The 11,463-nt window shown below is 42.3% G+C and overlaps 2 protein-coding genes and 1 long non-coding RNA gene across 3 annotated transcripts; all 3 read right to left on the bottom strand.

Moving 5' to 3' along the window:
• Window positions 1-620: 620 nt before the first annotated feature.
• Window positions 621-3,089, bottom strand: LOC140922420 (uncharacterized). The gene is made up of 3 exons (XM_073372406.1): window positions 2,955-3,089; window positions 2,408-2,684; window positions 621-1,979 (listed from the first exon to the last, which is right to left on the bottom strand). The coding sequence occupies exons 2-3, from the start codon at window positions 2,519-2,521 to the stop codon at window positions 621-623; spliced, it is 1,473 nt and encodes a 490-aa protein (XP_073228507.1). The 5' UTR covers window positions 2,522-2,684; window positions 2,955-3,089.
• A 2,974-nt stretch (window positions 3,090-6,063) lies between these two features.
• Window positions 6,064-6,603, bottom strand: LOC140923715 (uncharacterized). Its single transcript, XR_012164180.1, has 3 exons — window positions 6,529-6,603; window positions 6,285-6,396; window positions 6,064-6,174 (listed from the first exon to the last, which is right to left on the bottom strand). It is a non-coding gene; the product is annotated as an uncharacterized lncRNA (long non-coding RNA).
• A 44-nt stretch (window positions 6,604-6,647) lies between these two features.
• Window positions 6,648-9,690, bottom strand: LOC140922419 (uncharacterized). The gene is made up of 4 exons (XM_073372405.1): window positions 9,303-9,690; window positions 7,970-8,223; window positions 6,762-7,353; window positions 6,648-6,715 (listed from the first exon to the last, which is right to left on the bottom strand). The coding sequence occupies exons 1-4, from the start codon at window positions 9,688-9,690 to the stop codon at window positions 6,648-6,650; spliced, it is 1,302 nt and encodes a 433-aa protein (XP_073228506.1).
• Window positions 9,691-11,463: the final 1,773 nt, after the last annotated feature.

Genomic DNA, 11,463 nt, shown 5'->3' with positions numbered 1-11,463 from the left:
CAAAATGGTTGCACACCATACACTTTGATGAAATAGAACCATTTCTATCTAATAGCTAAAATAAAAAAAACTCGGCCCACCACAGGATACCCACTTCATTTTTTTTTTCATCATAACTCGCTAATTCGGTAATAAAGACAGCAACAGGTACAAAATGCAGCAAAATGGTTACACACTATAAAATTTAATGAAATTGAACCATTTCAAAAGCTTTTGTTTGTCTTAAGCCATGAAAGTGACAATCGACGGCTTAATGATGACCTCTATTATTGTATAAGTGAACTTCGTGACGGAACTTACTCATCGCTAAGTGAAACACGAGAGTCACAGAACTCTATCACAATGCTTACATTGTCTGTATTTGAAGGTTAGAATGATCGTATAATGAAACTGACTTTTGTTCATCTAATAAAGGAATAATACATTTGCTTGAAACTTGCACGCCACATTGCATCTTGATGCAGAAAACTTTATCAGAAAGACCTTGCTATACTGAAAACAAAATCAACTTCGTGTTTTTGTGACTTGTGCCCTAAAGAACTGTCCTTTGTAAGAACTATCAAAGACAAAAGTCAAAATAGATATAATCAAACAGACAAACACTCTCATCGAAAGTAAAGTTACAGTTCTAGCTCCCTCCTGATTTGAAGCCGTGTTCTGATAAGGGGAGCTTCAGCCTCATATGGGTTTTCCTCCTCATCTTCGCTTTCTCCTCCCTCGGGTACCGGTTCTGTTGGCGCTGCCCTCACCTCCTCTCTTCTATGAAGACCCCCACTCCTGTTTAATGCGGCCATTCTGAAATATCCGGAGGTCTGGGTAGATGTCAGCCACTCGTCTTTGGTAAATACCTTCGTTCCCTCAGCGGTTCGCACGGACCTCATTCGTGCTGCTACATCCTCAGCCGCTGCTTTATTCCCGGTGTCCTCTCCTTGAAGGAAGACTTCACGCGAAAATTGGCGCACTTTAGTGGTGAAATGAACAGACTTCTTGGTCTTTTTTAATGCCCAGCCCATGTAAGCTGTTGGCAGCGGGTCTTCCGACTGGCTGTGGGAAACTGAGGCGGATGCAGATGTGGGCGGCTGAGCTGCTTCCACGTAGCTACCAGAAATTGACTTGCAGGTCTCTGCCCACTTTTTCTTTATCACGTCGTACGTAGACTCTCTCTCTAACGCGAGAAGGTGTTTCCCGGCATCGAGGTGACGCTGAAGGTTGCTGTGACTGTGGTAAACTTTTATGCAACCCTCCTCTGGGCAGCCAAAGGCCACAGGCTCTTCTTCTTCAAGCTGAATCCGTTCTACGGCTATAGGGTCCGTTGGAGGTGCTGCGGGCTGCTGTTCTTGCGTGCTGGAAGATGCACGGAAGACACCAGTCAGTATGTCAGGACTATTGAATGCCTGGAGAACTTGTAAGTTTGTCGGGCCTTGAGGGGTACCGAGACGCGCTAGCGACGCCGCGGAAAAGACCTTTCCGGGTCCGACATTGTAGGCCCGCCAAGCGATCATCTCTCCACTTTCAGTGAACACGAAGTTGTTCAAAGACTGTATGCCACTCAGCGAGTGCTTGGTCATGTTTTGGGACCTTTCGTCAACCTTGCACACCACTGAGTAGCAGCCTTTGACGCCCCCATGCGAGTCAATAGCAGCTTTCATGTCACTTGCTGTCTTGACGTCATTGCCTTCATTAATGTAGCGCCTAATGTGGCTCTTCAATGCGGCGGCTCGGCGGTCACATATGTCTTTCCCAGCTTGGGCCTCACTGAAGTCATAACGAGCTATGCGGACACCAACCCGCTGTCCAAGGCTTGGAAGACTGAGAAGAAGAAATGCGCAGTGATAACAGCCTTCGTTGTCAGATCTTAGGAAAGCTTCATTCAGTCTAGGTTTCTGTCGCTTCATGGTGGTTAGTGAATCTTCGATGATGGAGGCAACGCTGAACCAGTTTTGATTGCATTCATCAAATAAGTGGATATATGTACGTGTCTGAAAATCATAATAGTAAAGCATTTTTTACCATGAATAGTGCGCCAAGGGACCTGGTCACAGTCAAGGGCTAATGGAGTATTAACCTGCGCATTTTGACTTGAAACAGAGATAACACCCGGGAAGGTCTGCTTTTTTCGAGAATGTTTATGGCCTTTTATTTGGATTAAAAATGTACTCCGTCCCATGCGCTTTTGCGCGCGCTTACGTGCGTCGCCAACGTTTTATCTTGATATAAGTGTCGAAAGCAATGAAATGTTGAAATTCACTATTACGAATTTAAGCTTTCGCGTCTTTTCTCGGCCTGGCATTCTTATCAGTTATCCAATTTTGCAATCGGTTAGCGCAACAAAGACCGCGCTCACGAGAAACTAGTTTATAGTGGTCAGTGAGCGATAAAGACAGAAGAGTAGGCACATGATTTCTACCTCAATTGTTCCATCTTCTGCTTTAGTGATGGCCACCGAGAGATGCCAGGACTTCCCCTTCTTTCCAAACCAGTCGCGCTGCGTTTCGCGAAAGCTGGTGGGAATAAACTTCATCGCCCCGTCTATTATTAGCAGAACCTGTGATGGTTTCAGGCTATCAACAATTTCGCTCTTGGCCGCATCCTGGTGAACTGAACGGAGAACGTGCGACTTCCAATCTTCTATGCTCGGCGCAGCGCAGCTCAAATCATGCTGTAACTCCTCTCGCTTATCAGGACTAAAAAGGGAAAGAGTAGAGCTTGTCAACATCACGGCGCGATAGCGTCAGAAATTTTTCTTTGGAGCCGTTTTATCAAAAAACAATGATGACTATCTCACTTTTTTCGTAAACTGCGTTTCATTTAAAACATATATGTTCATTAGGTTTAGAACCACACAAAGCAATTTAAAATTTCTAACTGAAACTCATATAAAGCGCCCTGGGGATTAGGTTGTTAGTTGACAATAAATGCTAAACTCTGCTTTTCTGTCACAAAGATGTTCTTACCTTAGATGTACTTCACCTGAATCCAACGCTAGTTGCAGATCTGAGACAGCATTCTTTAGGTCTTCGCACCGGTCACAGGTTATGGTATGCTGATGTTGGCACTGACCGTTGTACTCTTTCTCTGTCCTACTGAGGGCGAACACACTACGAGCCTCAGCGCTCCGGAAGTTAAAAAATTCGTACCGTCTGGTTGCTATGAAGTGACGTAATCATCCAGTTGAGTATCCATCACCGTAACACTTTTGCGGTCAACTACCGCAGCGCTCGTAAAGTACCTTAATTAAAACTGGTTCAAAACCCTCTAGGAAGTCTGTTTATTTTTGAGTCGATTAATGCACTGCTGACTTTCACGAGGTCAACTTTTGCATAAATTATCAGACATTATGTTAAGCGGGAAATCTACCTATGGTTCGCGGGAGAAGCAACTTCGAAAGCGGCGCAAGACAAATGTTTCGAGAGTCGAGGATGTGCTCACAAACTATTCACTATGCGACGAAAGGAGAAATCACTGGCATGATAGCTGCATGTAATGGTAATTTTATCAATCCAGGTCGCGCCGTGTTTGCTCGAGAACGGTGTGGCAACCTCATTTGGCGCGCTTCTCAATACTTCCAAAACATGTTGTAATCGGTAAGTAGACTTAAGCACTTAGTATCGCCAAGCCATTCGAATCAGTGTATACCCAATTCTTTGTCTGAAGATTCTCGCAAACACATATACCAAGTAAATCTGGATGGAGGAAGAAATTGTCTCCCTAAACGCAGCCAGATTATATTTTGAAGGATGGCGGCACAATTCAACGCGTCTTCCAGGTCAGCCCTAATTTATAGTTCGTAAGAGTATAAATTGCGATCTTCCTATTTTCGCTTAAGCTTTTTTGATAAAACTTCAGTGGAAACAAAACAACGCAGACATGACATTCTCCTGCATGAGGCACAATCGGCTGAAGGAAATATCTGTTTACAAGTCGGGTAAATTATCCATTCTTGCGCACCGCAAAATCAGCTAAAGTCAGTCGCTGGAAACCTGGCATATTATTAAGCCTGAGCGCTTCTAAGAATAACACCTTTAGAACTACGACGCGTAGAAAAAAGAAGGCAGTTGTTCTATATCCTTTCTGGTTCATCCAGGTAGAAGTCCTGGCATATTATCATTATGCCTGAGCGCTTCTAGGATATATAACACGTTTAACATTTCGACCCGTAGCCGTAAAAAAAAAAAAAAAATAGGCAGTTGTTCTATATCCTTTCTGGTTCATCCAGGTAGAAGTCCTGGCATATTATCATTATGCCTGAGCGCTTCTAGGATATATAACACGTTTAGCATTTCGACCCGTAGCCGTAAAGAAAAAAATAGGCAGTTGTTCTATATCCTTTCTGGTTCATCCAGGTAGAAGTCCTGGCATATTATTATGCCTGAGCGCTTCTAGGATATATAACACGTTTAGCATTTCGACCCGTAACCGTAAAAAAAAAAAATAGGCAGTTGTTCTATATCCTTTCTGGTTCATCCAGGTAGAAGTCCTGGCATATTATTATTCCTGAGCGCTTCTAGGATATATAACACGTTTAGCATTTCGACCCGCAGCCGTAAAAAGGAAAGATAGGCAGTTGTTTTATATCCTTTCTGGTTCATCCAGGTAGAAGTCCTGGCATATTATTATGCCTGAGCGCTTCTAGGATATATAACACGTTTAGCATTTCGACCCGTAACCGTAAAAAAAAAAAAAACAGGCAGTTGTTCTATATCCTTTCTGGTTCATCCAGGTAGAAGTCCTGGCATATTATTATTCCTGAGCGCTTCTAGGATATATAACACGTTTAGCATTTCGACCCGTAGCCGTAAAAAGGAAAGATAGGCAGTTGTTTTATATCCTTTCTGGTTCATCCAGGTAGAAGTCCTGGCATATTATTATGCCTGAGCGCTTCTAGGATATATAACACGTTTAGCATTTCGACCCGTAGCCGTAAAAAGGAAAGATAGGCAGTTGTTTTATATCCTTTCTGGTTCATCCAGGTAGAAGTCCTGGCATATTATTATGCCTGAGCGCTTCTAGGATATATAACACGTTTAGCATTTCGACCCGTAGCCGTAAAAAAAAAAAAAAAAAATAGGCAGTTGTTCTATATCCTTTCTGGTTCATCCAGGTAGAAGTCCTGGCATGTTATTATTATGCCTGAGCGCTTCTAGGATATATAACACGTTTAGCATTTCCACCCGTAGCCGTAAAAAAAAAAAAAAGGCAGTTGTTCTATATCCTTTCTGGTTCATCCAGGTAGAAGTCCTGGCATGTTATTATTATGCCTGAGCGCTTCTAGGATATATAACACGTTTAGCATTTCAACCCGTAGCCGTAAAAAAAAAATTTAGGCAGTTGTTCTATATCCTTTCTGGTTCATCCAGGTAGAAGTCCTGGCATGTTATTATTATGCCTGAGCGCTTCTAGGATATATAACACGTTTAGCATTTCCACCCGTAGCCGTAAAAAAAAAAAAGGCAGTTGTTCTATATCCTTTCTGGTTCATCCAGGTAGAAGTCCTGGCATGATATTATTATGCCTGAGCGCTTCTAGGATATATAACACGTTTAGCATTTCAACCCGTAGCCGTAAAAAAAAAATTTAGGCAGTTGTTCTATATCCTTTCTGGTTCATCCAGGTAGAAGTCCTGGCATATTATTATGCCTGAGCGCTTCTGGGATATATAGTAGCAGTTTGACCCGTAGAAAAAAGAAACTCAGCCGTTCATTTCGTAGGAGATATTTAAGCGTTTTTGTCTGTGTTTGCAATGTGATCGACTTTATACGCAGATCTTAATAATACGTTTTTTTCTTTGACGGCACTGAATAATTTTAGCCGAAACGTGAGCCGTACATTTGTTGAATGCCGCGCTTTTAATTAAATTTCTCGCCCTAGAATGATGACATGATGGCGCGAAAATTGACGCCTCTATCGTATTAGATGCGAAATATGATCAGAGATAAATGGAATAGTGAATGTTACAAGCTTCTGAGTATCCAGCTGAGATAGGGGACTTTTAGTCCCCTATCTCAGCTTGATAAACAAAATGTTTTTGGTTGCTAAGACGGTGCGGCTCGTTATGTCTGCAGTGATCTGCGCACGGGGATTCGCTGGCTGTGTGGATCTTGAAATCCGTCTTCAGATACTGCCGACCTGCTTTGAGTCGCATTAGAATGTTATCGGCCATTGTGCTATCCAGTCCTGTGATAGAAAAAATACACACAATAATAAATATTGATACTCCGTCAGCTTATTAAAAGTTGTGACAACTCGTGCACCTACAGTAATAATGGAAGGTGTTTGTATCTTACCGGCTTGTTTGAGTTGATGAGTGATGTCTTCAAGAGTGGCGAGCGCCTGTACCCCATCTGTCTGAGTGCTATCAAGACCGGCTAACGATTTCTTTAGTGAAGCCCCACAAACCTGAAGAGAAACAAAATGCTTTCGTTTCAAACTAATTTCTAAATGCAAACCATTACTACTACTACACCACTACTACAACTACAATTAACCCTGATCAAAATTCGTCCTTTACGAACGTTTTATAATCCGTACCTTGATTATATTGAAGAGCGTGGAGCGTCCGAGAGGCTCAAAATTGGACTCTACACAAAAGTTCAGGTACATGCGTACTAGGTGGGAGGATATAAGTGTGCGCACCATGTTCGGGATCTCTAAGCTCTCTCCACTCTCCAGTTTAAGAGTTCTGGTGCCATATGCCACATCTTGAAGAACTGATGGACTGGACAAGAAGTCAAGAAAGTGGTCAACTTTCACAGCATCCAAACGGCATCTGGTGATCCTTGGTGGGTCAATGGGTTGCCCGGGCTTAGTTTGGAAAGCGTGCTTCCTTGCCTCGTCGATTCTCCATTTTGAGAGACCCGGAATCAAAGCCAATAGCTCGCTCTTCGAGTAGTCGTTCACGAAAAGCGACAGGATCTGTTGTCTCGTGTACCAATTGGCGGCTTCCTCATACAGAATCACCAGTCTGGCAACCAGCGTGTCTTCGACTATACCCTCGGCCGCTTGTAAACGAATCCGCCGTTGCATGACTTGGTGGTAGAGCCAGGAGGCGTTGCCAGGGGCAATGGATTCAAGCACGCCTTCGATAGCCTGCTCCGCTTTTTTCCGGTAGTAGCGCTGGGTTCTGGATGACATAGTAAGAACGTCACATTGGCACTGTGACCTCACCGGGCTGACCCTGCCTTCAGTAGCCATTCTGAGGAAATTATTAAGGTAGTAAAGGCGGTGCTGTATTTGAGGGGTGGGCTGCCATTCTGCCGACGTCTCTGCTGCGCCAAGAGATTCCTGGGATCCAGAAGACGTCCGCGACAAAGCGTCTGAATGGCGATCGCTGGGGTCTGAGTCGCGATCGCTATGCTGGAAGAGAAAAAAGCTGTATCTAGGAAGTATCTAATTATTCCATCAGTTTGGCATCATTACCGTATAGTCAGCGTGCACAAGTTTTACATTAAAGAATTCCTGTTGGCCGGTATGCTTTGCGCCGGTTGGCTTTGTTTATGAACGCTATATGAATCTGCTCAAACCTCTCTAAGATTAATAACAGGAGTAGAATGAGCTTTGAATAGTAATTGTTACGAGTTATTGATGATTATATTTTGTTAAATTTCGCGCTTTATGCTTCAAAGGAAGTTCGATAAATAAGAGTGAGCAACATTCGAAACCACGACCGCAAAGCATACTCGAAGACAGGCATTCTTTGAAAGGAGAAAATTTTATGACTCAACCATATAGTGACTCTCAGTATAACAACCAATTTTAACGAACTATTCCGATTTTATTCAAAGTCTATGCAAATTAGTGTGAGAACCAACATTACGCCCAATGCATCAAGCAACAACGACCCCTCTCCCTCCTTTCCTGATTTGTTCTAAAGATCAGTGGATTATGACAACAATTACAAAGCAAGTGACGCAAACGTCCCGCCCCTTTGAAATCAGTAAACTCATTCACACACTGCCGAAGAAGAACTTACCTCACTAATGAGATCTTCTTGGAATCTTACGTGAAGGACAGGGGTAGCAGACAATTGTTCTGATTCTTCTGTAGCAGGCGGTAGTAACTGTGGTGGCTCTACTATTTCCTCTGCAGACTCCGTAGAACATGAAGGTTCGTGAATCTGAGGCTCTGGGTGAGACGTGGACGCCAGTCCGGGATCTTGTACTTCGGAATCCGCGTCAGTAGAACCTAGAGTTCTTAGATGGTCACCACGGCATTGTCTACAAACCCCTGCGTACAAGAATAAAACTAAAATGAGTTTTGGTAGCATTATGGTTTTTTAGTTTGTGGTAACAGGCTGAATAGAACAAACCTGTTTGGAACTTTTCCCAAGCAATAAACGGCTTGCCTGCATCCATTTAGGCATTCTAATATTTCCTAGAGGGAGGGATTTTACCAAGCTAGATTCTAAATAGGTTTGTGCCGCCATTCCTAGTCAAAAGAGGGCCCCTGTTGGAAGTATTAGTGATTAGTGCTGTAGAAAATACTAGAAGTCCGCGCGATGTGGTAGGCCAGCGTAGGCCATCAGTAAATGTATAATTAGCGGCAATTCCAGTGCGGATTTTAAACAAAAATCTGATAATTTTTCAGTGAGGCGCTTATTTCCACGCCCCGTTCTAGAACACTCATTCTTAATTGACACCGGGCTCTATATTAAAAGGCCTGGCCCTGAGGTTTCGCCCAAAAAAATCTGTATAATCACTGTAGCTTTTGAGAGAATTGCCCTATCCCCCTCCCCTCCTGGAGAAAAATGACCGATTAGAAGCAGGAACCTAAAACTATCGGCTACCGTTAGAACGTAACTAGCTAAGATACAGAAAGGAAAACAACGGAAGGGCAAATTGACCTGGTAAATTTAAAAATAGATTTAAACTCTTGTAGATCAAAATTCACCACACAATCGCTTATTTGTTTGTTTGTTTGTTATTCTTTTGCGAAATAAATATCATACCCTATAACTCATAATTAATTTCTTACAAGATCTTCCATCCTTCCCCCCACCTCCGCCAAAAAAAAAGAAAGACAAAAAAACTCCTTTCCACTTGTGTATGTATTAATAAGACAATTGACTAAGCTTGTGTATTAGTCAATCATTTGCCCCATGTAAGGGAATCCGGATTCCGGAATCCTAGAAAATTTTGCTAGTGGAATCCGGAATCCCACTAATGATTGAAAAAGAACCCAAGTCCCCTGACAAATACTGGAATACAGTGATTGGAATCCTGTCTTGATTCCCTTACATGAGGCTTAATCATCAAGAAACCAAAGCATGTATAAGTACCGTATTTACCTTCAGTGATCACGCTTACCTGAGCCTACGGGAACCAAAACGTCCCACGTTTCCTTTATCTCTTTCGACATTTTCAAGTTCACCCCTCTGGACACTTTACCCTTACGGCGACCATGAAGCGGATGCTGGCATTTTCTTGAAGGACAATACTTTGCTCCAAGTAAAACGCGATGCTTTGGGCAAATAACCATATCCTTACCCTCCTCGTCAAACAAACCGACACGAGCAAGTATCAGCTCTCTCTCAGAGGCTACACATGATTGTGTTGTTTGCAATTCTCTCAAGTGCGCCTTTACATCACTGACGCAAGAATTCAAAGGAAAAAACTGTGTACGATCGGGGTATCTAGTTGATACGTCACACTCATTGGTACAGTGCACGGCAAAAGAGCACGAAAACTGCGACATCGTTTTTAACGAGAGACCTTTTCACCTCTACATCCTATACCTCTAACCGATCGGCACATGTGAGGAACACTTTGAAATATCCATGCGCGTGCACGCTTTTTCCAATCAACGGTCTATTTATAGAAAGCGTGTGAATCTCAACACTGGGCTGTTAGGTCTATTACATATCCTAAGCCCGAATTCAACATTTACGATCGCCAAACCTTTATACATGTAAAAACTCCGTTTTTAAAGAATAAAACAAAACAACTCAATTCGTTCGCGTCAATTTGTATTTTTAAAGCGAACGTTTGTTCTGTTTGTAGTTATTATGGAAAATCGAATCAAGCTATCAAATTACAGAGATGTATGCGCTTGCCAGGAAGTAATTTCCAGGGATTAGAAAAAAAGAAGCGTTTGGCTGTAAACAGCCAAACGCTTTTCTCCTTTTTTTCTCCTTTTCAGGCGTATTAGGCAACCGACTTGAGTCGCAAGCAAATCAATTTATTTTCAGAAAAGGGAATTCTTTTGGATAACGTTTTCTGTATCAAGATACAATGTGGCGTGCAAGATTCAAGCAATTGTACTATTCCTTTACCAGACGAACAAAAGCAAATTTTATTATACAATCATTCTAAAGTTCAAATACAGACAATGTAATTTTGATAGTGTTCTGTGACTCAGGTGTTTGACTTAGCGAAGAGTAAATTTCGTCACGAAGTTCACTTATACAATAATAGAGGTCATCATAAGGCCGCCGATTCTTATTCTCATGGCTTAGGACAAACTAAAGCTTTTGAATTGGTTCAATTTCATTAACGTTTATAGTGTGTAACCATTTTGAGGCATTTTCTGTCTGTTGCTACGTTATCATTACCGAATTAGCGCACTATAATGAAAGGAAAGAAAAAAGATTGACGTGGGTACCCTGTAGTGGGCCCTTTTTTTATTTAGGCAGTTACATAGAAATGGTTCTATTTCATTAAAGTGTATGGCGTGTAACCATTTTGTGGCATTGTCTGTCCGTTCTTGTGCGATAATTACCGAATTAGCGCGTTATAATGAAAACAAAATTGACACTGGTACCCTGTGGTGGACGACGTGTTTGCAGTCCTCCTGTGGAATAATTAAATGAGTGCCCAAAGATTTTTTTGCAGATATTGTTAGTATGAAGTCCCGTCTTCTAGACGGTATGCTCCGTTTTCTGAAGCATTCTCCGGCATTGGAGATATTTTGGCCTAAACTTTGGATATTTCAACAGTTTTGACTATTGGGTGAGAGGGGGGGTCTTGGCTGAGATGACTTGTGTCATAGGAACTTGTCGTAGAAGAACGAAACAGTTACAATAAATTGTCTTTGGATAGGATAACATTCACTGAAAATATGAAAAGATTTGATGGAATTATTTTAGCAGTAGAGCTTTAATACTTTTGACCAATTTTTAGGTGTTTTTTGGTCATTTTTTAAAAAAAAAAACAAGCGGGGGTGGTCAACTCCCCCCGGTTTCGACCAAATTTCCTTAAACTTGGAGTGAAGTAGTTTTGGGTGGACCCCTTCAAACTGGCCAAGTTTCATCGAAATCGGTTAGATGGCTTGTGCCGCCCCTGCCTGGTCGTATCGTGGATGCACTCTTAAGTAACAAAGTAAATAGCCAATGTTCGATATTTTTTTGTCTGTGAATTGTCACATTCGCGAGACCTGGGTCCCTCATTAAGGTCCCACACTATCCACAGGGCTCATGCCGTTTTTGCGCAGCTTTTCAATAGGCTCTAATGTCTTAGTAATATTTGTTTT

The sequence above is a fragment of the Porites lutea genome, chromosome 13 (genome assembly GCF_958299795.1).
Source record: "Porites lutea chromosome 13, jaPorLute2.1, whole genome shotgun sequence".
In the NCBI taxonomy this organism is placed as follows: Eukaryota; Metazoa; Cnidaria; class Anthozoa; order Scleractinia; family Poritidae; genus Porites; species Porites lutea.
Note: the sequence above shows the minus strand (reverse complement) of the source record. Positions and strands in the feature narration are given on the sequence as shown.